Source organism: Staurois parvus, unplaced genomic scaffold (assembly GCF_062004578.1).
Source record: "Staurois parvus isolate SC_StPar_1 unplaced genomic scaffold, SC_StPar_1.0 ptg000097l, whole genome shotgun sequence".
NCBI lineage: Eukaryota > Metazoa > Chordata > Amphibia > Anura > Ranidae > Staurois > Staurois parvus.
The window spans coordinates 11983869-12007564 of record NW_028317893.1 but is presented as its reverse complement, the minus strand read 5'-3'; the positions used below and the strand labels follow the sequence as shown (position 1 = coordinate 12007564).

The 23696-nt window shown below is 40.6% G+C and overlaps 1 protein-coding gene across 2 annotated transcripts in view; it reads left to right on the top strand.

Moving 5' to 3' along the window:
• The window catches only part of DSEL (dermatan sulfate epimerase like), a 52450-nt gene extending 30118 nt beyond the window's left edge, over positions 1-22332 (top strand). For both annotated transcript variants that reach the window (XM_089671072.1, XM_089671073.1), the window contains one exon: positions 17937-22332. In XM_089671072.1, coding sequence (XP_089527198.1) covers positions 18540-22166 — 3627 coding nt within the window. In that variant the 5' untranslated portion in view covers positions 17937-18539 and the 3' untranslated portion in view covers positions 22167-22332. The remainder of the gene's footprint in view (positions 1-17936) is intronic.
• Positions 22333-23696: the final 1364 nt, after the last annotated feature.

Below are 23696 nucleotides of genomic sequence, written 5' to 3'. Positions count from 1 at the left end.
AGGGATATACTTTATACAGTTTTGAGTCCCATTTGTGGGCACTAGGGGTCACTTGGTTTATATCCCGTATTGGGACTGGGCTCACTGCATATAGGGCACTTATTAGGTCATTTTAGACCTTGTGTGTTTTGATCACTCACTGTCACTTATATTTTATTCTTAGCGCTACACCACTTTGCATTTATTAATATCTTCTGACCTATAGGTACAGGATTAGGTGTTTGGCTGCTACTTAAGTTTAATTATATTCCATTCGGTCATTTTCTCTTACATCTGAGCGCGGGGGGATCATTTTATTATTTTTATCACACACATGAACTTTGCTTACTGTTTGCTGCTGCCACTTGCAGTATAGGCTGCAAGATGCTCTGCTCCAAATTCTGTAGTCAACATGAAAACCCTAGAAATGACCTTCTTTTTATTATTCCCTTTTGGTCTGTTGAATATACTATTGAAAGGTATTTTTTTTTTTATATCTGTGTGAGAAAAAATACCTGCTCATCCTGTCAAAAATTCAGTAAGTTCATAACTCGCTGTGCATTCTGCTGCAGTGAAATCACTAGGAGATCTATTAGCCTTGCCCAGATCACTTTTGAACTACAGAACAACTCCCCCATGTTTAAATAAAGTTGAGTTGTAGTGTAGTCCTAGCACAATTCCTAACTTAGGTTGACAACACTGTTCCTCTATAGATACTCTGAGTGTTGTTGCCTTGTGACAGAAAGTGTACTATGAGCAGGCTTACCAGTTGAAAATTGTATTAAAAAGTAAACACAATCAGCATATCTAAGGACTGGCAAACTGTAATATATTACATTTTATATTCTTGGGTTTAGATATACTTATCAGGTCAGCCAATCAGAAGTACAACTGCCACCAGGTTAGTGCAGTCTTTAACCATTTGACCTCCAAATGGTTTTACCGTCCTCATGATCAGAGCATGTTTTGCTATTCAACACCGCACTGTTTTAACATTTTGAACCTTTTTTCATACAAAAAACTAAAATTGTTTACTTTTTTTATAAAACATATCCAATAAAAAAAATCTAATTTCTTCATAAATTTAGGCCAAAGTGTATTCTGCTACACGACTTTGGTTAAAAAAAAATCCCAATAAGTGTATATTAACTGGTTTGTGTGAAAGTTATAGCATCTACAAACTGTGATATGTATGTGTGTGTGTGTGTGTGTGTGTGTGTGTGTGTATATATGTATGTATGTGTGTGTGTGTGTGTGTGTATGTGTATATATATATATATATATATATATATATATACATACAGTTGCAAGAAAAAGTATGTGAACCCCTTGGGATTACGTGGAGTTTTGCATGAATTGGGCATAAAATGTGCTCTGAATGTCATCTAAGTCACAACAATAGCAGAACACAGTCTGCTGAACATAATACTACACAAACATTAGATGTTGCCATGGTTTAATTGCACATAACATGTAAACATTCACAGTGCAGGGAGGAAAAAGTATGTGAACCTTTGGACTTAATAACTGGTTGACCCTCCTTTGGCAGCAATAACCTCAACCAAACGTTTCCTGTAGTTGCAGATCAGACCTGCACAACGATCTGGAGTCATTTTGGACCACTCCTCTTCACAAAACTGTTTCAGTGTAGCAATATTCTTGGGATGTCTGGTGTGAATCGCTCTCTTAAGGTCATGCCACAGCATTTCAATCGGGTTGAGGTCAGGACTCTGACTGGGCCACTCCAGAAGGCGTATTCTGTGCTGTTGCAGCCATTGGTTTGTTGAATTACTTGTATGCTTTGGGTCATTGTCCTGTTGCATCACCCATCCTCTGCGGAGCTTCAGTTGGCGGACAGAAGGTCGTACGTTTTCCTGCAAAATGTCTTGATAAACTCTAGAATTCATTTTCCCATCAATGACAACAATCCATCCATGCCCTGAGGCAGCAAAGCAGCCCCAAACCATGATGCTCCCTCCGCCATGTTTTACAGTGGGGATGAGGTTTTGATGTTGGTGTGCTGGGCCTTTTTTTCTCCACACAGTGTTGTGTGTTCTTCCCAAACAACTCAATCTTGGTTTCATCTGTCCACAGTATATTTTGCCAGTAGTGCTGTGGAACATCCAGGTGCTCTTTTGCAAACTTCAAACATGCTGCAATATTCTTTTTGGACAGCAATGGCTTCCTCCGTGGTGTCCTCCCATGTACTCCATTCTTGTTTAATGTTTTCCTTATTGTAGATGTGTCAACAAAAATGTTAGCATGTGCCAGAGATTTCTGTAGGTTTTTAGCTGACACTCTGGGATTCTTCTTTACCTCATGCAGCATTCTGCGCTGTGCTCTTGCAGTCATTTTTACAGGACGACCCCGCCTAGGGAGAGTAGCAACAGTGCTAAACTTTCTCCATTTGTAGACAGTCTGTCTTACCGTGGACACATGAACATCAAGGCTTTTGGAGATACTTTTGTAACCCTTTCCAGCTTCATGCAAGTCAACAATTCTTGATCGTAGGTCTTCTGAGAGCTCTTTTCTGCGAGGCATGGTTCACATCAGACAGTGCTTCTTGAAACCAGTAAACCCAAAACAGGTGTGTGTTTTTTAAGGGCAGGACAGCTGTCAGCAACACATCCAATATCATCACACTGATTGGAGTCAAGGTTGGCTCACTCCTGGCTCCAATTAGCTCTGGGAGAAGTCATTAAGCTAGGGCCTCCCATACTTTTTCCTCCCTGCACTGTGAATGTTTACATGTTATGTGCAATTAAACCATGGCAACATCTAATGTTTGTGTAGTATTATGTTTAGCAGACTGTGTTCTTCTATTGTTGTGACTTAGATGATGTTCAGAGCATATTTTATGCCCAATTCATGCAAAACTCCACGTAATCCCTAGGGGTTCACATACTTTTTCTTGCAACTGTATATATATATATATATATATATATATATATATATATATATATATATATATATAGCCACTTGAAGACCAAGCCTTTTCTGGCACTTTTTGTTTACAAGTAAAAATCAGTATTGTTTGCTAGAAAATTACTTGGAACCCCCAAACATTTATTTTTTTTTTTTAACAGAGACCCTAGAGAATAAAATGGTGATTGTTGCAATTTTTTAGCTCCCACCGTATTTGTGCAGTGTTTTTTTAAAACTCAATTGTTTTGGAAAAAATACACTTTAATAAATTTAAAAAGCCAACAATATATAATCCAGTTCTTTTGTAAAATACAAAACATGATGTTACGCTGAGTAAATAGATACCTAACATGTCATGTTTTAAAATTGAGCACTCTTGTAGAATGGCCACAAACTGAAATACTTTAAACATTTTTACAGGTTACCTGTTTAGAGTTACAGAGGAGGTCTAGCACTAGAATTATTCACTCTAAAGTTCACGGTGATACCGCACATGTGTGGTGCAAACACCGTTTACATATGTGTGTGCGATTTGCGTTTCTGAGCACAAGGATGGAGGGTGCTTTTAACTTTTTTTGTTTTTAATTTTTACATTGTCCCTTTAAAAAAAAAAAAAAAAAAAAAAATTTTGATCATTTTTATTCCTATTACAAGGAATGTAAACATCCCTTGTAATACAAATAAGAGATGACAGGTCCTCTATATGGAGAGATCTGGGGCCACTGGATTGTTCCCAGGCTCGCCAGTAAAAGCGGTAAGCCTCAGAAACACCAGTGAGTGGCGGGAGGAGGGAGTCAACCCCTCCCGCTGCTTCTGAAAGCAATCCAGCAGCTAATTCATGAGACAGCGAATCGCCGGCTGAAAAAAAAAAATACTGTGGGTTGTGTCTATTACCCTGGTAAACCATATCCAAACCGCAAACGGCAATGTGTATATGTACTTATTGTGGTCAGCAAATGGATGGAATATATGTGTGTGTGTGTGTGTGTGTGTGTGTGTGTGTGTGTGTATATATGTATGTATGTGACTGTGATAGTGTAGAAGCCAATCTGACACTAGCTGACACTGGCTGGGAGGTACACTAACCAACACTGACATCAATAGTGACATTAATACAGTGATCAGTGCTAATACTGTACTAGTGATACTGACTGAGAAGGGGTTACAATCTAGGAGCAATCAGAGGGTTAACTGTGTGCCTAGCAAGTGTAATATATTCTGCATTTACTTACAGATCTGGCTTTGATTGGCTACAGCCAATCAGGTCTTAGCCCTAAATCATTGGCAGGGACCTACTGACAAAATCCTGTTGTAGCCAGTGACAGTGGGAGATAGCAGCATGTACACCCCTACCCCAGAACAGTAAATATACTGTGGGCGGGTGGGAAGTAGTTAACAAGGGTATCACTATTTACCCTAGCTCACATGTCTCAGTCCGCTTCTTTTCCCAAAGTTCCAGGAACACCCAACTTGAAAAAAAAACATTGGCACCATTCACCCTGTAGAACTTTTGTAGAAATATAGTTAGGAAGTTGGGGAAACACCTTTTAAAAATCTTATTTTTTATACAGGCCTAGCTTCCGGACCTCTGTAAAGTTTATTTGTGCACTCTGTCCAGTTTATGCTGGATAGACAGATTCTAATGGTGAGCAGAGCCGATGAGAAGGTTCATGTAGGGACTTTTCCCTTGGCCTGTCAATAGCATAATTTGCTCTGCAGGGGAGACCTCTCAATACATAAATTCAGGGCAGACAACGTGTTAGAAAAGTTGGTCCCAGATATTTATCACCCACCAACAATGGATACAGAAAACATCAAAAACACCAGAAAGTTAATCAATGTAATGTACCTCCTTGAAGGTTGAAAGTTAAGCTGGCCATAGATGGATAGAATTTCAAACTAAAATTCTTAGGAAAATTTGTACAAAAAGTCTCAGAAAATGTGTTTGCTATTAGAAAGATTTAATTTGTTCTTAACACTGATTTTAGAATAAACGGACTGTACTGATTAAAAATCACATACACCATTAGAAATTCATTGTCCGAGAAAAAATTTCCATCCTTCTCCTTTGAATTTTCCCATCAGTGAGGTAAATAGCAGCAACCTTTGATTTGACCAACTAATACTTTGAAAAACAAACACACTTTCTTTGAACCTTCTTTTCCTAAGACTTTTCACTTGAAAGTCGGCCCATCTATGCCCATCAGCTTTATGTTCATCATTGATGTTTGTTAAGTTTCCTTTTCAATAGCAAGAGATCTATAGTATTATGTGTGCTGTTACCTGTGTGCATCAAGGTCAGGAATCTTTAGGACACTGTTTTCAAGACTTTTAGTGATGAAGTGATATATAGATGACTTCCACTCCACATAAATTCCTTACATGTTTACCTTACCTTTTAAAAACTACCATACTACTAAAAACTACTATAACATTTATAGAGCTGTTCCTCACTAAGCATTAAAACATAATAACCTTTAGCTTGCACAAGAAATGTACGTCCTTAGAAGGCTGAAAGTATTTGTGCCCTGCTGTGTGTTATACTTGGCTCTTTATAATGTACTGTTTTTGTGCTGTTAATTGAGCACAGCAAGGTCAAAGATCTTTAAAGTGAAGTTCCACTCACCCTGTCAAAAACTGTAGCTGCTGCCTTTTAATAAACAGCCACTTACCTTTCCCTCGGTCCCGCAATGTGTCCCCTGCAGCCCGTTTCACCGGCCGTCCTGTATTCCAGGAGGCCAGCATCTTCAGTGTGGGCACCCAGCTGTGACAGCTTGCAGCTTCACAGCTGGGTACCCACTGCGCATGCGCGAGTAGCGCTGCGCTTCCTGAATGGTCCTGTAGTCTTCTGGGACCTGTCACATGTCCGAAAAGACTACAGGGAGCGAGGGAGGGAGGACACCTTCCAGTTGCCTAGGCGATCGGACTAGAAGTGGGAGCGGGTGCCTGTCAAATTCGGGTACATGCTCCCCCCCCCCCCCCCCCCCGCCCGCCAAAGGTGCCAATCATTAATGGGGAGTGGGAGAGCAGTCCTTAAAGCGGAACTTCCCCTTTTGGGTGGAGCTCCGCTTTAATATGATGCTACAGGGCTTTAGACATGTATAGTATATTAAAATGACTGATATCGCTCATTTCTAAGAACTGAATTAAATAGAATGTATGGAATGCACTTATTTTAGTGTTTTGTGACCACTTAATTCTTAACCCGGATTCCACAATTATCAAAAAATGACTGCTGGTAAAACGAAAGTCAGATAAATATATTTCCAAACTCAGGCTGTTGACACAAGCCACTATTGGTAGAAAGTCTTTATTTAGTGTATTGCATGTCTTTTCCATGGCATTAGATCTGCGAATTGAGCTTGACCAGATTTGCATAACACTTATGCAACTGATAATTGTTGCTGGAAACAGGGCTATCTTTGATATTGATTGGATCCTGGGCAAACATTTTCTTGGGCCTCCCATGCAATTTCGCTCTCCATCTGCGCTGAGTCATACAATAAATAGCAGCTAGATTTTAAAATCCGTTTATTTACCTGATCAGGCAGCAATTGCAATTGGTTGTCGGAGGTAACAGCATATCATTACAGCTCACTGACTGGTTGGTAGGTGCTACAGCACACGTTATGGCTCTCTGATTAGTTGCTAGAGATTACAGCATATGCTTTCTGTTTTGCTGATTGGTTGCTACACATTACCCCTCACCCATTGGATGCTAGAGGTTACTACACATCCTTACCACTCACTGATTGCTAGAGGTTACTGTACTTCTTTATTGGTCACTGATTGGTTGCTAGAGATTACAGCAGATAACTACTGTTCACTGATTGGTTGCTGGAGGTTACTGTATATCATTACTGCTCACTGATTGGTTGCTATTGGTTACTGCTATTGGACCCACTAATAGAAACTCCCTAGGGATTTTAGGACTCCTGGAATCAGGGGCAGTGCTGGGGGAAAGATGTGATCAGTGTCAGTGCGGGGGGGATTGAGGGGATCAGTGGTAGTGGTGGGAGGATGGGATCAGTAGCGGTGGTGGGGGGATGGGAGAAGTGGCAGCGCTGGTGGGGGGGTAAGATGAGTGACAGTGCTTGGGGTGGATGGGATCAGTGGCAGTGCTGATTGGGGATGAGAGGTAACATTTCTACATCGACTACCAATGTAAGAGGTGATTTACACTGACCACCAGTGTAAGGGCAATTCTGCACTTACCACCATGTAAAGGGAAATCTACATCGACCGCCAGTGTAATAGGGAATCTGCACTGATGACCATTGCAATGAAAAAATTACACTGACAACCAATGTAATGGGGGATTTTACACCAACAACAAATGCAATTTCTACACTGGCCACCAATGTAAGGGGGAATTTACACTGACCATCAATTTAAGGGCGTCTTCTACATGGACCACCAATGTAAAGGAGGATTTGACACTGATCACAAATGTAAGTTAGGGTTTTTTACCAACTACCAATATAAAGAGGAGTTTCTACAGTGGCCACCAATGTAATGGGGATTTACACTTACCACTAAAGTAATAGTATCATTCACAGTGACCACCAATGTAATGAACAGATATATACTGGCCACCAGTCTAATTGAGACATTTAGCCTATGTTCACATTTGTGCATGTCGGAAATGCATGCAAAACTAGTTTCCTGACACCACATAAACATGCTGCCTTTTAGCAGATACCCAGCAGTGCCATTAATTGTTAATAACACCCTCAGGCATCTGCTGCTGTGCGCGTTTCCACATGCACCAAAACTCACCATGCTGTGGATTGGTGTGATTTTGAAAAAGGGTCGGGGACTTTACGCATTCCTAGCACACTGAACAGCCCATTGAAATGAATGGGCCGCCTTACATGTGACGTACATCTTTATCCACCCCATCAGTACACATTTGCATCTTAAATTTCCCTGCTAACCTTTGCACCCCAAACCCCCCCTATCCTCTTCACTCTAACCTCTCCCCACCTTAACTCCACATGCCTCCTCTGCTCACACATTTTTTCTTACCTCTGTACAACCCCTCCTTGCTCACCTGTGTGCTCACCAAACTGCTTATCTCTCTCTCTCTCCCCTCTCTCTCCCCCCCCTCTCCCCTCTCTCTCCTCTCTCTCCCTCTCTCTCCCCCCTCTCTCTTCCCCTCTCCCCCCCTCTCTTCCCCTCTCTCCCTCCTTTCCTTGTCTTTGCAGAATAGGCTGATGTAACCTCAGTTGCAGGCAAGACTTTCAGGCATGTACCCGTTTACCTCTTCAGTGGGCAGCATTCAGCAAAGGTGATGGTGACTGGAACCTCAGGAAGGCATAAGATACATAAGAATGCTGCTGATATTTACATATGAATGTCCTCACTATTTACATATCAATGCAGCCCCCCTTCTATTTACATATGCATGCAAGGTATTTACATGAGGGCAGCTGCCCATTTTGCCCCCCTTTAACCTCCCTAGCTGTCTGTTTATGTCAGTATTTCTGTGCTCAAAGCGGTACTTTTTTTGCATGGAAATATGTAGTTTTTTTATTGTAGGCCTGTAATTTTTAGGAATAACTCACTGAAATCTGTCCAAACAAGAGCCTAGTAAACATCTCGGGTATGATAAAATTTGAAGCACAAAATCATAAATTATAATTTAATAAATAATCATAAAAAATAATATCATAAATTTAATTCAATAATATAATCAAACCAAAAACACTGAAATTTTAAATATAGCGCCAAGTTCGCACATCACTGAGCAAAGTCGCAAAATTGTTTTCAGTGTTTGACGAATTTCCCCACAAATCATTATTACTCAATTCTGCAAGTGGTTCTAATTTACTATCGCTGTTCTCTAGCTGGTCTAAAACTGCTTTTGACCTAAAGGGACGTTTTTTGGACGCCATGGACTTTTCTCAGTTTCAAGGCAGAAAGAACAGTAAAAATAGAGGCAGGGCACAGGACAAAGCACTAGGGACAAAATGTATGTGAAATGGTTTGATACAGTAATGTTTTCTATGTGATTTTAGTGTATTTAGTGAATGTCACTGTAACAATCATACACACAGGGAGAGGTGCGGTTCTCCATTTTGCTCCAAACGTCTGCATTTTGATATTTCTCTTAACTCCTATGCAACTACCTGAGGGGGGAGGTGTAGCAATCCTGCACACCAGAGGCAGGCACGGCCCTCACTGTGTTAAGATTCTTTATGTATTCCCTCATTTCCCCTCTCTCAGGAATGCGTTCAGTGTACATTGCTACAGGGCTGTCTAGGCAATCCTTTTCCCAAATAAGGCAATTGGCTTGCTGTTGTAAGAAGATACCAGTTGATTTTGGGTAGAAAAGAGGCTGTTATGTTTTGTGTGTAGAGAGAGAAGTGAGGACCTTCTGCGTTTTAACATCTAGCAGACAGAGAGAAAGGGGAGTCTCACTGTAACAACGAAACTGAGTGCGAGACCAGAAATCCCTTTTGAGTTCATCAGTCTTGAAACTGCTTAACCCCAGGCATCTTTCGGCAAGTACTTATTTACCTAAACTTCTTTCTGTTGTTTGTTTGCTGTGCTGTTGTGCTCTGTATATTTGTGTGTGTGTGTATATATATATATATATATATATATATATATATATATATATATATATATATATATATATATGTGTATATATATATATATGTGTATATATATATATATATATATGTATATATATATATATATACACACATAGTGTGTGTGTGTGTGTGTATATATATATGTGTGTGTGTGTGTGTGTGTGTGTGTGTGTGTGTGTGTGTGTGTGTGTGTGTGTGTGTGTGTTACATCTTTTTTCTGTAAATATTTCTACTGCACCCTTTTGACCCTTTTAGTAATAAATCTTACTTTCTGAAAGTGTTGAACTGTTTCTATAGCTCTTTAATGTAACTTACGAATCCCTGCCGCTACTATGAGTGTGTAACCCTCTGTATAACCGGTCTGTGGAGATAGCTGTATACCGACGATTAACCAATCATCTTAGTGTATTGCTGAGTTTCCTCTTTCTCTGTACAAAAAGGAGGTGGTGGCAGTGTGAAGGGTTAATTGCGTAATTAACCTGACCCAGTAACAAACGCTCCCAGGCTGCAGGGGCGTCAATTGTGGTCCAATTAGCTGGAAAACCGGTGTGCAGGGTGCAGCTGGGCATGGCATTGTTACGCACGTGACATCGCGTTTTCAGATTGGCTAGTCCTTCGGTCACGAGTTTGGTGAAAAGGGCAGGGGTCTGACATCGCGATCGTCACAGTCACTTTTTGACAAATGTTCCCATACGTCTTGACGTCACAGGGAGCGGAACCCAGAAGACAGATGCCGGCATAGACCAGAGGACATTGCCGGGGAAACTGCAGAGGGGACATCGTGGGAGTGAAGGACAAGGTAAGTGAAGAAGAGAATCCGGAGCAACGCTGCAGGGTATTCCCAAGTGTAGCTCAGGGTTACCGCTTGTGGTGCTGAAACTTTACCCCGAGCTACACTCGGGAATACCTCCAGAGAGGTTAAAGATGGCAGACTTATAACAAAATGTAAGAAGAAAAAGATTTACAAGATATAAATGGTCTCTAGTTTTTAAGTATTTTCAGATTTTCTAAAAGCTGTTCTTGCTAAGACTTACAAGATTTAAAAAAGTCCATCATCATAAATAAATCACAAAGCCTAAATGATGAAGTATATCATAAAGTCTATCATCATCATACATACATGTCATCATCGTACCCTTTTACCTTCATAACCCCATCAATTCCTCTAGGTACACTTGCACAGTTTTTAAAGAAACTTTGCAAATAGGTTGTTTCAAACATTTTGCAGAACTAACCGCAGATCTTCTTTGTATCAAGGTTGCCTCAAATCCTCCTGTCTCTAGACAGAGTTAATGTTGAGATCAGGGCTTTGTGGGAGCCAAACCATTACCAGGACTCCTTGTTCTTCTCTACACTGAAGATAGTTCTTAAATTGTTACTAAACCCACAGCAGAAAAATTAGTCTGTATTCTCAGTAAAGCATGCTTGTTATACTCACTGTGAAACTTAGGAGAATAAACCTCTGCATTTTGTAAAAAGGCTATTTGATCCTGTCTTCTCTGATCCTCCCCTTCTTTTACTTTCCCCAATCCATCTGCCATAGTTAGAGCAGCAGTGGCAAGTTTGCACATGTTCTGTTTGGTGTGTATTGCTAGGTTTTTTGTTTTGTTTTTTTTGGAGGGTGCACAGAGCTAATCTGCACTGTCCAGACAGAGGGTCTGAGGTCATGCAGCCTCATAGTACAGTTCCAGGAGAATGAAAACTCCTCCTACAAAATTACCCAGTGCTCACCTAGACACTGATAGAAGTCACAAGACTGCTATATACTGCTGATGAGAAAATTTATTTATATTTACTATAATACTTGCATTTCCATTTTCTGTTTACTGTGGGAGACCAGATATAGTGAATGTGGGGTTCTGGGTTTATTACCACTTTACTGACATTGTCTGTATGTTTGGGGTCATTTTCCTGCTGGAGAATAAATGTGGGGCCAATCACACACCTCCCTGATGGCATGGCATGATGGATAGGTATCTGCCTGTATTTCTCAGCATTGAGGACACCATTGATCCTGACCAAATCTCTAATTTATTTTGCAAGAATGCAAGGAACCTCCACTATGCTTCACTGTTACCTGTAGACACTCGCCAGCCTCCTGCTACATCCAAATATATCAGATTTTGACTCCTCAGTACAGAGCACCTGCTCCCATATTTCTGCACTCCAGTTCCTATGTTTTCATGCATAGTTGAATTGCTTAGCCTTGTTTCCATGTGGTATGCACAAAAACATAGGAACGGGGGGGGCAGACAAATAGCAGCAGGTGCTCTGGACTGAGTCAAAATTTTAATTATTTGGCTGTAGCAGGAGGCAGTTTGTTTGCTGAAGGGCTGTAGAGTGGTACAGAAATGAGTGGTTACAGGCAACAGTGCAGCATGATGGAGGTTCCATCATGCATTACCATCAGGGAGGCATGTGAATAGCCCCAAATTTATTCTGCAGTAGGACAATGACCCTGAATATACAGCCAATGTCATGGAAGTGATGGTTTGGTCACCACAGAGCCCGATCTCAACATCATTGAGTCTGTCTGCAATTGCATGAAGACAAAGGGTGCAATGTGTACAGGTAAGAATGAAGTAGAAACCATTATCTTTGTTGAGTCTCAAGTCAAAGTGATACTAAAGGCTTAAATTGAAGAAAAAAGACAACAAACACATCATACTTACCTGCTCTGTGCAGTGGTTTTGCAGAGAGCAGCCAGATCCTCCTCTTCTCTTGCTGTGTGGGGCAACCGACAGGAGGGAGAGGCCAAGAGTATTGGCGGGGGACATGAGAATTGGAGGATCCCGGATGCTGTGTGCAAAACCACTGCACAGAGCAGGCAAGTATGGTGTGTTTGTTGTTTTATTTTTTTTTTTTTCAATTTAAGCCTTTAGTATCACTTTAACTTGAGGCACAACAAAGATGTTTGCTACTTCATTCTTACCTGTACACATTGCTTCCTAAAAAATCAGCAGCAACATCACGCACAATGTAAAAAAAAATGCAGCATAACTTGTACAACTGATATACAGTAAATACATGAACAAAATTGTTATTTGTGGTCAGGGGTTCACTGTTTGTTATATCAATTGATCATAATACTAGTGCATCCACTGTGAGTAATTTAAAGTTCCATTTCCCTTTCAGGCTGCAGACAAGACTGATTCTATAACTGCCAAGTACAGTTAACATTTTTTTTGTTCTGCTCTCATAATTATAATTTTAGCTTACTTTTTCTTTTACAGCATGCACAGAGAATAAAGTTTACTTCCACTTTTACATTCATATTTGTGACAAATCCACTATATGTTTGTCATGTGCTCCCATTCACACCACATGCTTAGAAAAAAACGTTTACCTTTTTTTAGATTTTTCTTAGAAGAAAGTGTCATGGCAAACTGCAAGTTTAGGATGAGTCTGTCCCCATAGAAAGGCTAAAGATATAGAGTTTCTTCTCATTAACATACAATGAAGCAGCCCAAATTCTAAAATGTTAACCCTTTGTTAGGACAGACAGGGATTGATTTACAAAAGGCAAATAGACTGTTCCCTTTGCAAGTGCAGTAACAATCTGCAATGGACTTATCCCCAGAGCTTAGTGATCACATGCAAGCAATCATATACAAGCAAAAATGTTTTTGTTTATTTTCCTTGCATGTGATTTGGTATTATTTGCAAAGTGAAGATTCACTATGTTCTGGGGACAATTCCCTTGCTGGGTGCTACTTCACTTGCAAAAATAATGGTGTGTTTGCCTTTAGTAAATTAACCCCACAGTGTTCAAATCTAGTTTACAGCTGATAATGAGATCTGCCAGCACATTACAGACAGGGTTAATTGTGGCAAACATGGCTTCCCAGACCCCTCATAATTAAAAAGAACTAAGTAGGATATTTCAGTGCTGGAAACAGGAGACACAGTGGGCAGAGCTCAGAAAGATGTTGGCAATAGGGCAGACTTTATTAAATATCAAAGATGTATCCACCTACGTATATAAACAGGAATGTCAGTCACAGTAGTGGAGCGAGGTTACCAGCTCACGAAAAGCTACATGATAAGTGGAACAAGAAGAGACCCCTGGATGCACAGACAGCCACCACAGCGCTGCATCAGTTAAAGCTTGTGTATGCAGACAGCTGGCAATGGAAGCTCACACAGAACTCCAGACTGGAGATAGAAAGTAGAGAATGAGAGGCACAGCATTTAGCTTGTATTGGGCTGCCAACAATATAAGGACAATGACAATGCGTTTCCAGGCATGCAGACCCTTTTTCAAACCTGGGGGCAAACTTATTTTATATTTAATAAAGTGTGCCCTGTTGCTGAGATCTTCCTGCGCTCTGCTTTCTGTGTTTCCTGTTTATGAGGATGGGCACTTTCAGGGTGGTCTTTTGTGTATGCGGCTTCAGATGTACAGCTGATCCTTGCCAATGTAAAGAAAGAATAAGGATGTAAGACATCTCCATGTTCCTCCATGTATTAATCAAATGTAAGATTTCATGGCTCTTTTTATAAGCAGTCTGTCTTTTTACAGTTAACTGTTTTTGGTAAACTGGGACTATTTGTATTTTACACTAGTTCACTTTAAGTGCTACAGTTGGTTTTATATATTTCCATGCATGAGTTATCAGAAAAGAGCATCTAAATGGTAAGCTGCTGTGTACATGAGAACATGTAGCAAATATAAAGCAGGTGTTCTTCAAATTTTGGCTGCAAACGTAGAAATAAACCTTAAAGTCTCATTACATGGAACTTGTTATACAAAATATAGCATCCTCAACTGTTCCCTAGATGTAAATTTGTGAGAAATAACCCAGTGCAATACAACTTTCTACTCAAGCAAAACTTTGACTAATAGCAGGTTGTGGCTGTTTGCGAGTTAGATGTACAGACTGGGAGTTTACTATCTGATGAGATAAATGCAAAAGGATTCAGGAGCTTTCTTTTTCCTTGCAATACTGGACATTGTGTATTTAGGCAGATATTACAACTTGGCACAAATGTCAAATACAATAAATATACTGGCACAACACATGCTTAGTGTTACTAAACCCACAACAGTGAGATCTGTCTGTATATGCAGTAAAGCATGCTTGTTGTACTCACTGTGGAACCTAAGGGGTTAATGCTCTGCATTGTGTAAAAAGGCTGTTTGATCCTGACTTCTCTGTTCCTTCTCTTTTTCAAGCGACCACCTCCTATTTCCAGACTGAACCATATTACACATGCCCAGTTAGGTGTGTATTGCTAGAGAGGTTTTTTTTTCCTTGGGAGAGTGCATGTGATTAGCACAGGACCAATCAGCACTGTCCAGAGAGGTAAGGGGATTTCCATCCTCCTAGAGCAGAAAGAAAACTCCTACTACAAGCTTTAGCTAGTGGTGAGCTGAACACTGATATAAGTCACAAGACTGCTCTAACTGCTGATGCGAAAAGGTATTTAGCAGTTTATATTTACTAAAATAATTGCACTTCCATGTTCTGTGTACCGTTGGAGACCAGCTATAGTGAATGCAGGGTCCTGGGTTTAGTAACACTTTGATATAAAAAAAAATCATACATAATTGAAGCCTTTCCCCTTCTTTTTTTTTTTTTTTTTTTTTTTTGAAACCCATGCTTACCAGGTTGTGTGTCTTGCACATTTCAGATACTTACCCACCTAGCAGATCTAGCATTGTCCTGCTGAAATCCTCCTCTCTTCTGCCACTGTTCAGTCGTGCACTATCATGTTTTTTGTGTGTCATCGGGCTGCCAGCATTTTTTTCCCCTCATCCTTTACTGAATGAAAAACTATGCCACCTGGGATTTGTAACATGTATATCCCAAGTGGCATCGGGAGCATGGGGAAAATGGGGGTGGCCCAAAGACTTTTCATAAAAAGGTAATTAAAAGAAGAAAAAAGAGAGGAGGGATGACCTTTTTGAGTGTAAAGATGCATGTTAAGCTATAAATTAAATACTTTAAGTTGCCATTTAGCTATCTTTTGTATACCTATAGGCACTTGATTTCCAGGTAGAACACTGGCACATCCTTAACACAATTTGGGAGCTCTCTCAGCATCAATAAATAGTTTCCAGACAAATAAAGGAGTTAAAGTGTATGTAAAGGCATATTTTTTTACATTTTGGGTACAGTATGGAAAGTTTAGACCCCTTCAAGTTTTTATCGCTGTCTGTGTCTCATCTGTTAAGATTCACCCACTCACTGATTTGCTAAAACTGGAGAATGCAAAATCGGGAGCAGCTCTGCATAGAAACCAATCTGGGTTTTATTGTCAAAGCTTAATTGAACATCCTGAAGTGAGAAGCTGATTGGCTGCCATGCGCAGCTCCACCAGATTTTGCATTCTCCAGTTTTAGTCAGTCAACGCCTATTTGTTGTATTGACCAGATGGACATCCAAAAATTTTGAGTTGAGACCAGAGCAGGAGAAGAGGGGAAAGTCCTTCAATGGGGCAGACATTCCTGTGACAACTGATAAGAATTCAGTTTGTTTTTGTGTTGTGTCTTAATGACAAGAAGTGAAAAAAATATCCCCAGTGGGAAACAACCAGAAAAAAATAACCCCACCCTATTCTAGCTAAACCTAAACAAGTTTTGTCTTTACATATAGTTAAGCTAGCTGCGTATCTTTAAATCCATGGCAAATCTACCAGGTTTATGTCTGGTATAAAACTGACCTTCTTTTCCTCCTAACAAATCTTAAATTCAATAAGTAGATGTAATACTCTAAATCAGTGGTTCTCAACCTTTCTAATGCCGCGACCCCTTAATACAGTTCCTCATGTTGTGGTGACCCCCAACCATAAAATTATTTTCGTTGCTACTTCATAACTGTAATTTTGCAGTGGGAGGACTAGCGCCCCATCACTGATGTCAGTGGGATGAATAGTGTCCCATCGTTGGTATCAGTGGGAGGAATAGTGCCCCATCATTGGTGTCAGTGGGAGGAATAGTGTCCCATCATTGGTGTCAGTGGGAGGAATAGTGCCCCATCATTGGTGTCAGTGGGAGGAATGGTGTCCCATCATTGGTGTCAGTGGGAGGAATGGTGCCCCATCATTGGTGTCAGTGGGAGGAATAGTGCCCCATCATTGGTGTCAGTGGGAGGAATAGTGCCCCATCATTGGTGTCAGTGGGAGGAATAGTGCCCCATCATTGGCGTCAGTGGGAGGCATAGTGCCTCATCATTGGCGTCAGTGGGAGGAATAGTGCCCCATCATTGGCGTCAGTGGGAGGAATAGTGCCCCATCATTGGCGTCAGTGGGAGGAATAGTGCCCCATCATTGGTGTCAGTGGGAGGAATAGTGCCCCATCATTGGCGTCAGTGGGAGGAATAGTGCCCAATCATTGGCGTCAGTGGGAGGCATAGTGCCTCATCATTGGCGTCAGTGGGAGGAATAGTGCCCCATCGTTGGTGTCAGTGGGAGGAATAGTGCCCCATCGTTGGTGTCAGTGGGAGGAATAGTGTCCCATCGTTGGTGTCAGTGGGGGGAGGAATAGTGCCCCATCGTTGGCGTCAGTGGGGGGAGGAATAGTGCCCCATCGTTGGCTTCAGTGGGGGGAGGAATAGTGCCCCATCGTTGGCTTCAGTGGGGGGAGGAATAGTGCCCCATCGTTGGCGTCAGTGGGGGGAGGAATAGTGCCCCATCGTTGGCGTCAGTGGGGGGAGGAATAGTGCCCCATCGTTGGCGTCAGTGGGGGGAGGAATAGTGCCCCATCGTTGGCGTCAGTGGGGGGAATAATAGTGCCCCATCGTTGGTGTCAGTGGGAGGAATAGTGCACCATCGTTGGTGTCAGTGGGAGGAATAGTGCACCATCGTTGGTGTCAGTGGGGGGAGGAATAGTGCTCCATCGTTGGTATTAGTGACACAAATGATGGGGCACTATCCCTTCCACTGACACCAATGATACTTACCTTGCTGACTCCTGCTCCAGCCTGGGCTCGCTCTCTCCCTCTCCCATCTACAGCCTGCATACCTGGCTGCAGCAGCAAAATTTGCACTTACCTGTCAGCTGTCTTCCTTCTCTGGCCTCTCTCTTCACTCGTTCCTGCAGCTCCCTCAATATTCTTCGATCTCCGCTCGCTGCCGCTCGGCTCCTCCTCTCCAAACTCCACCTTCTCGCCGGTGATTGGCCGCCTGTGTGTGCCTCTCCTGAGCTACAGTTCCGGTGGCCAATCAGCGGCGAGGAGGCGGTGACAGGGGCAGCATATCATCCCGCCCACACATCACCGGAGACAGCAGCGGTGTCTCGGTTCCTAAGACCATCGGAAATATGTGTTTTCCGATGGTCTTAGGCGACCCCCGGGAAATGGGCGTTCGACCCCCAAAGGGGTCGCGACCCCAAGGTTGAGAACCGCTGCTCTAAATAATTTATATTGTAATGATTCTTGGGCATGTACTTTTAATAATATCTTAAAACTATGTCACATTTTGTCTCTGCAGATATTTCTTCCATTATACAGCTGAAAATTGGAAACACCACTGGAAATAACTAAGATGCCAGAAGTTGCAAAATTGTGTACCGTGCCACAGGATAAACAAAAAGTACAGCCGAAAGTAGTATTCAGTCAATCTGTCCAATGAAAATAACAAAATATATACTGCTTTTTCAACGTATCATCGAGAACTTGAACCATCATCAAATAAGAGATAAAACCTAAAGTACTGCAAATGTTTCTTTGGCAGTGATTCAAGAAATTACTCTTGAACTGGAATACAAACATGACAACTCCGTAATTAGATGAGTAAGCAAGCATGCATACCAGTAATGAAGACCTTGTTGATGCTTCTTATAAAAAAGAACCAGTTAGAAATGCAGACTTGCTATATCAACCACATATTACTTCTCTAATCCTCTCTAGTTGGCTTCTTGTATTACAGACATAATTATTAGATGTAAAAACTGCTCATAAATTGGAGACAAATACTGAAAGCCTTTCTTTAACCAATTTAGCAATGTGTGCCAAAGTCACGTATACAATGGATTTTTTAAACCGCAGTTGAAAAATGAATCAAATATATTATTGATTTGCAGCCTAATGGATCATGGCTCCAAATGTAGTAGAACACTCTCTTTTGACAATTATTTGTGTTTTTCTGTCATTGTTCCATGTATGTTATAGCAATTATTCTGATAATTGGATGACACCCAACACTGATGTCACTCACCATAAGAAACTGTTTCATGTCACTGCTACCATCAAGCAGACAAACAACCCTTCTCATCCACGGCTGTATTTTGATAGCGCAGATGTTCATGGATTAAAACAAAAGTCCCATGCCACTCATTTACATTTATTTAGAGCAATCAAAAATGCTGTTAGCAAGATGTTGGCTAATCCATCTGTGTACCTGCCTCCTCAGAAGCATTCTGATTTTGCAGCCAAGTGGAATGAGATTTATGGGAATAATCTGCCACCCTTGGCACTGTACTGCCTTCTTTCTCCAGATGATAAAGCGTCATTTACTTTTGTACTAGAATATATGGACAGAATGGCAGACTACAAAGATTGGTTTGTTCAAAATTCCCCTGGGGATGAAGTCCCAGTTGCACACTCTTTATCTGGTTTTGCCACTGCATTTGACTTTTTGTATCATTCACTTGACCGAGACAGAAGAAAAAAATATTTAAAAAAAATTGAGACTGTGAGTAGTGAAATGTATGAATATTCCAAAGTTCATTCATGGGGTAAACAGTTCTTACACAACCATCAAACCACTAACATGATTGCATTGCTCACTGGTGCACTTGTTGTGGAAGAGTATAAATTAAGCCAGGCAAGCATCTGGAAGGAAATTGCTATTGATGTGATGGAAAAGACAATGTTTTTGCTAAATCACGTGGTAGATGGTTCTCTTGATGAAGGAGTTGCATATGGAAGCTACACAGCAAAATCCATTACACAGTATGTTTTCTTAGCACAACGACATTTTGGCATTAATCATTTAGAGAACAATTGGCTGAAAATGCACTTTTGGTTTTATTATTCTACTTTGTTGCCTGGTTATCAGAGAACTGTTGGAATAGCAGATTCTAATTACAACTGGTTCTATGGCCCAGAAAGCCAGTTGATATTCCTGGATACGTTTATCCTGAAAAATGGGGCTGGAAATTGGTTAGCAGGTCAGATTAGAAAGCACAGACCTAAGGATGGACCAATGGTACCATCTGTTGCACAGAGATGGAGCACGCTTCATACAGAATACTTGTGGTATAATTCTGAACTACTTTCACATCCACCAACAGATCATGGTACACCAAAAATGCATTTGTTTTCCAATTGGGGTGTTGTAACTTATGGGGCTGGCTTGCCTCATTCCCAGACTAACACATTTTTTTCATTCAAGTCTGGAAAGCTTGGTGGTCGAGCTGTCTATGATATTGTCCATTTTCAACCATACTCTTGGGTAGATGGCTGGAGAAGTTTCAATCCTGGTCATGAACATCCTGATCAGAATTCTTTCACTTTTGCTCCAAATGGACAAGTATTTGTTTCAGAGGCTCTTTACGGTCCAAAATTTAGTCATTTGAATAATATTTTAGTTTTTGCTCCATCTCCTACGAGTCAGTGCAATAACCCATGGGAAGGACAACTTGGTGAATGTTCACAGTGGCTAAAATGGACAACTGATGCTTCTGGAGATGCAGCTGGTGAGATTATAACAGCAAGTCAGCAAGGGGAGTCTGTTTTTGTAAGCGGTGAAGCAGTGGCTTCCTACTCGTCTTCCATGAAATTAAAAAGTGTTTATCGTTGTCTGTTACTTTTAAACCACCAGACTTTGCTTGTACTTGATCATATTGAAAAGAATGAAGACTCTCCAATCTCTTTAGTTAGTGCCTTTTTTCATAATTTAGACATAGATTTCAAATATGTTCCCTATAAACTTTTGAACAAATTAAATGGTGCTATGATGGACATTTGGGATGCACATTACAAAATGTTTTGGGTAGATCAAAATGGTAATAGCCCTGTAGCTAAAATTCAAGAAGCTGAACAGACAGCAGAGTTCAAAAAGCGATGGACTCAGTTTGTAAATGTTACTTTTCCAATAAACCAAAAAATTTCAAGGATTGCATATTTATTTCATGGACCATATGTCAATGTTTCAAATCTAAGATTCCTAGACAATAGCAAATATGGAGTTAAACTCTCTGTAAAAATAAATGATACAGAAAATGTGGTGTCCATGGTAACAGATTATAATGATCTCCAGGTCAGATTTAATTTTCTTGGCTTTGGAGGGTATGCAAAATTAGAAGACCAAAATAAAATCGTACAATTTGGCCTGGGAACTGAGCATATAAAGAAAAATAAACTAATTAATGTGAATGTGTTTCACTTTGGACTTAGGATCAATCTAATCATGGGTTTATTATTAGGTGTAGGTTTGGGAATTTTAGCATTTCATTGGAGATTCTATATTCCATTTGGTAAACTGATGCGTTGGATATTGGTTCTAATCATAACACTATGGTTTTTTGAATTAGTAGATGTGTGGACAACGTGTACTCAGCCTATTTGTCCAAAGTGGAACAGTGTGGTTGCAGATACAGAAAGCATTAAGATATCTGAAACATATTCTTCTAATTTGCCTACTGTAGTGATTACATCTCTGCCAGGTTCGGGAGCAGAAATTTTAAAAGTACTCTTTTTTAACAGTTCAGATTTTGTTTACATCAAGGTCCCTACAGCTTACATTGACATTCCTGAAGCACAGTACAAAATTGATTCCTTTCTTGATGCTTGTGAATGGACTGGCTCTGATGTACAGGATGGACATTTTCAACTAATTCAAGGCTGGCTTCAGTCTTTACTTCAAAACACACAGCTCCATTTACAGAACATTGATTTACAGGAGGTCAATAAGCTCAAACTTTTTCATCACCCCTCAACTAGCAAAGATAAAAGAAGAAGATCTAAAAGGAAAGACACTTTTTTTGAACAAAAAAATAAACTAAAAGGAATTTATGATAGAGATGCAGACTATGTTAGACAATTACGCAATCATCTATCATTATTTCCCAAGGCTCAGCCTGTGCTTAGCCTAAGTAGTGGAAGTTGGACTTTAAAGCTTCCATTTATTCATAAAGTTGTTGGGCCTCAGCTAAGGGCATTATTTATAATTCGCGACCCACGAGCATGGGTTTATTCTATATTTTATAAAAGTAATCCCAGTCTTTATTTCTTAAAAAATGTTCCACAACGTTTATCATCAATGTTCCAGGAGAAAGAAAAGCAGAAATGTAGCTCAAATTCTGGCTATGCATATGAGTATGAATCATTAAAAGAAGAATTGTCTAACTCTAAGACAGATGACATCTCAAAACTTTCTCATCTATGGTTAGCAAATACAGCAGCAGCAGTTAGGATAAACAGTGATTTACCCTCAAAAAATTATCTTTTGATCAAATTTGAAGATATTGTTAACTTACCACAACAGACTACTGAAAGAATATACTCCTTTTTTGGTATTCCTCTTTCACCTGCAAGTTTAAACCAAATAATTTTTGCCAGTTCCACCAACTTATTCTACCTACCCCATGAAGGAGAGATTTCACCTGCTAGTATAAATATGTGGAAACGTAACATGCTGATGGAAGAAATCAAACTAATCGAGGACATTTGTTGGACACAAATGGATAAGCTTGGATATGAAAGGTTTAAAGGTTGAAAGGTATATTGCAAAACCACTGTAATACAGGCTAAGCCAAAAATCATCATTATGGACAAGGATTTTCTGAGTTGTGGCCTCTGTGTGCTGCAGGTCAGCAGCCATTTGCACTAGTACAATATGCTTTATAATTTAAGACCAGAATAAAATATTGTTTATTCTTGTATATTGTATTTTAGATTTTTTTTAATAGATTATTTTATGCATAGTCATTTTAGAAGCTGTAAATTTAATGTTCTATAACACACATATTCTTCTAGTTAGAATTTAACAAACTTAAATTGTATAAAGAGATATTTATGTTTCTGCTTGGTTCTCTTCTTTATGGTTTGGTTGTTTTCTTAAAGCAGAGCATTTTCAGTTTAAGGCCATTTACAAATGGCCATCAAGAGTGTCTCTTATGTGTTTCTCACACCCTCTGAGTACTTTCTTACTTAGACTTAAAGAAGAACTCCAAATAGATATTAAAAACATAATTAACCACCTCTACTGGGAGAAGTAGAAGCAGAACAAGGAGCAAGTTTGTTTATGTGCTAACAAGGAGCGCATATATCTGCTCATCTTCAATGTCCTGTCACAGGCTGGGGACAAGGAGGAGACCTGTTAGTAATATTGGATCTAGAAAAGAAAAGACATCCACCTGTTTTGCCAGGCTGTGACAAGAACTGTGTAAATCAGGATGACAGAAATACAAAGTCTTTGGCAGGATATGGGCACACACACACTCACACTCTCACACTCTCTCTCACTCTCTCTCTTGGGACGCCTGCCTTTACACACACATGAACTTTAATGGCATCCCAGTCTTTGTCCGTAGGGTTCAATATTGAGTTGGCCCACCGTTTGCAGCTATAACCGCTTCAATTCTTCTGGGAAGGCTGTCCACAAGGTTTAGGAGTGTGTCAGAAGCACATTTGTGAGGTCGGGCACTAATTCATCCCAAAGGTGTTCTCTTGGGTTGATGTCAGGACTTCGTGCAGGCCAGTCAAGTTCCTCCACCCCAAACTCCCTCTTCCATGTCTTTATGGACCTTGTTTTGTGCACTGGTACACAGTCATGTTGGAACAGGAAGGGGCCATCTCGAAACTGTTCCCACAAAGTTGGTTGCATGAAATTGTCCAAAATGTTTTGGTAAGCTGATGCCTTAAGAGTTCCCTTCACTGGAACTAAGGAGTTAAGCCCAACCGCACACAATAATCCCCCCTCCACCAAAATATACAATGCAGTCAGGTAAGTACCACTCTCCTGGTAACCACCAAACCCAGACATATCCAGTCTGTTGCCAGACAGAGAAGCATGATTCATCATGAACACATCTCTACTGTTCTAGAGTCCAGTGCCAGTGTGATTTACACCACCGCATCTGATGCTTTGTATTGCACTTGGTGATGTAAGGCTTGGATGCAGCTGCCCTGCCATGGAAATCCATTCTGTGAAGCTCTCTACACACTATTGTGCTAATCTGAAGCCCACATGAAGTTTGGAGGTCTTTATCTACTGACTCTGCAGGCAGTTGGCGAGTTCTGTGCA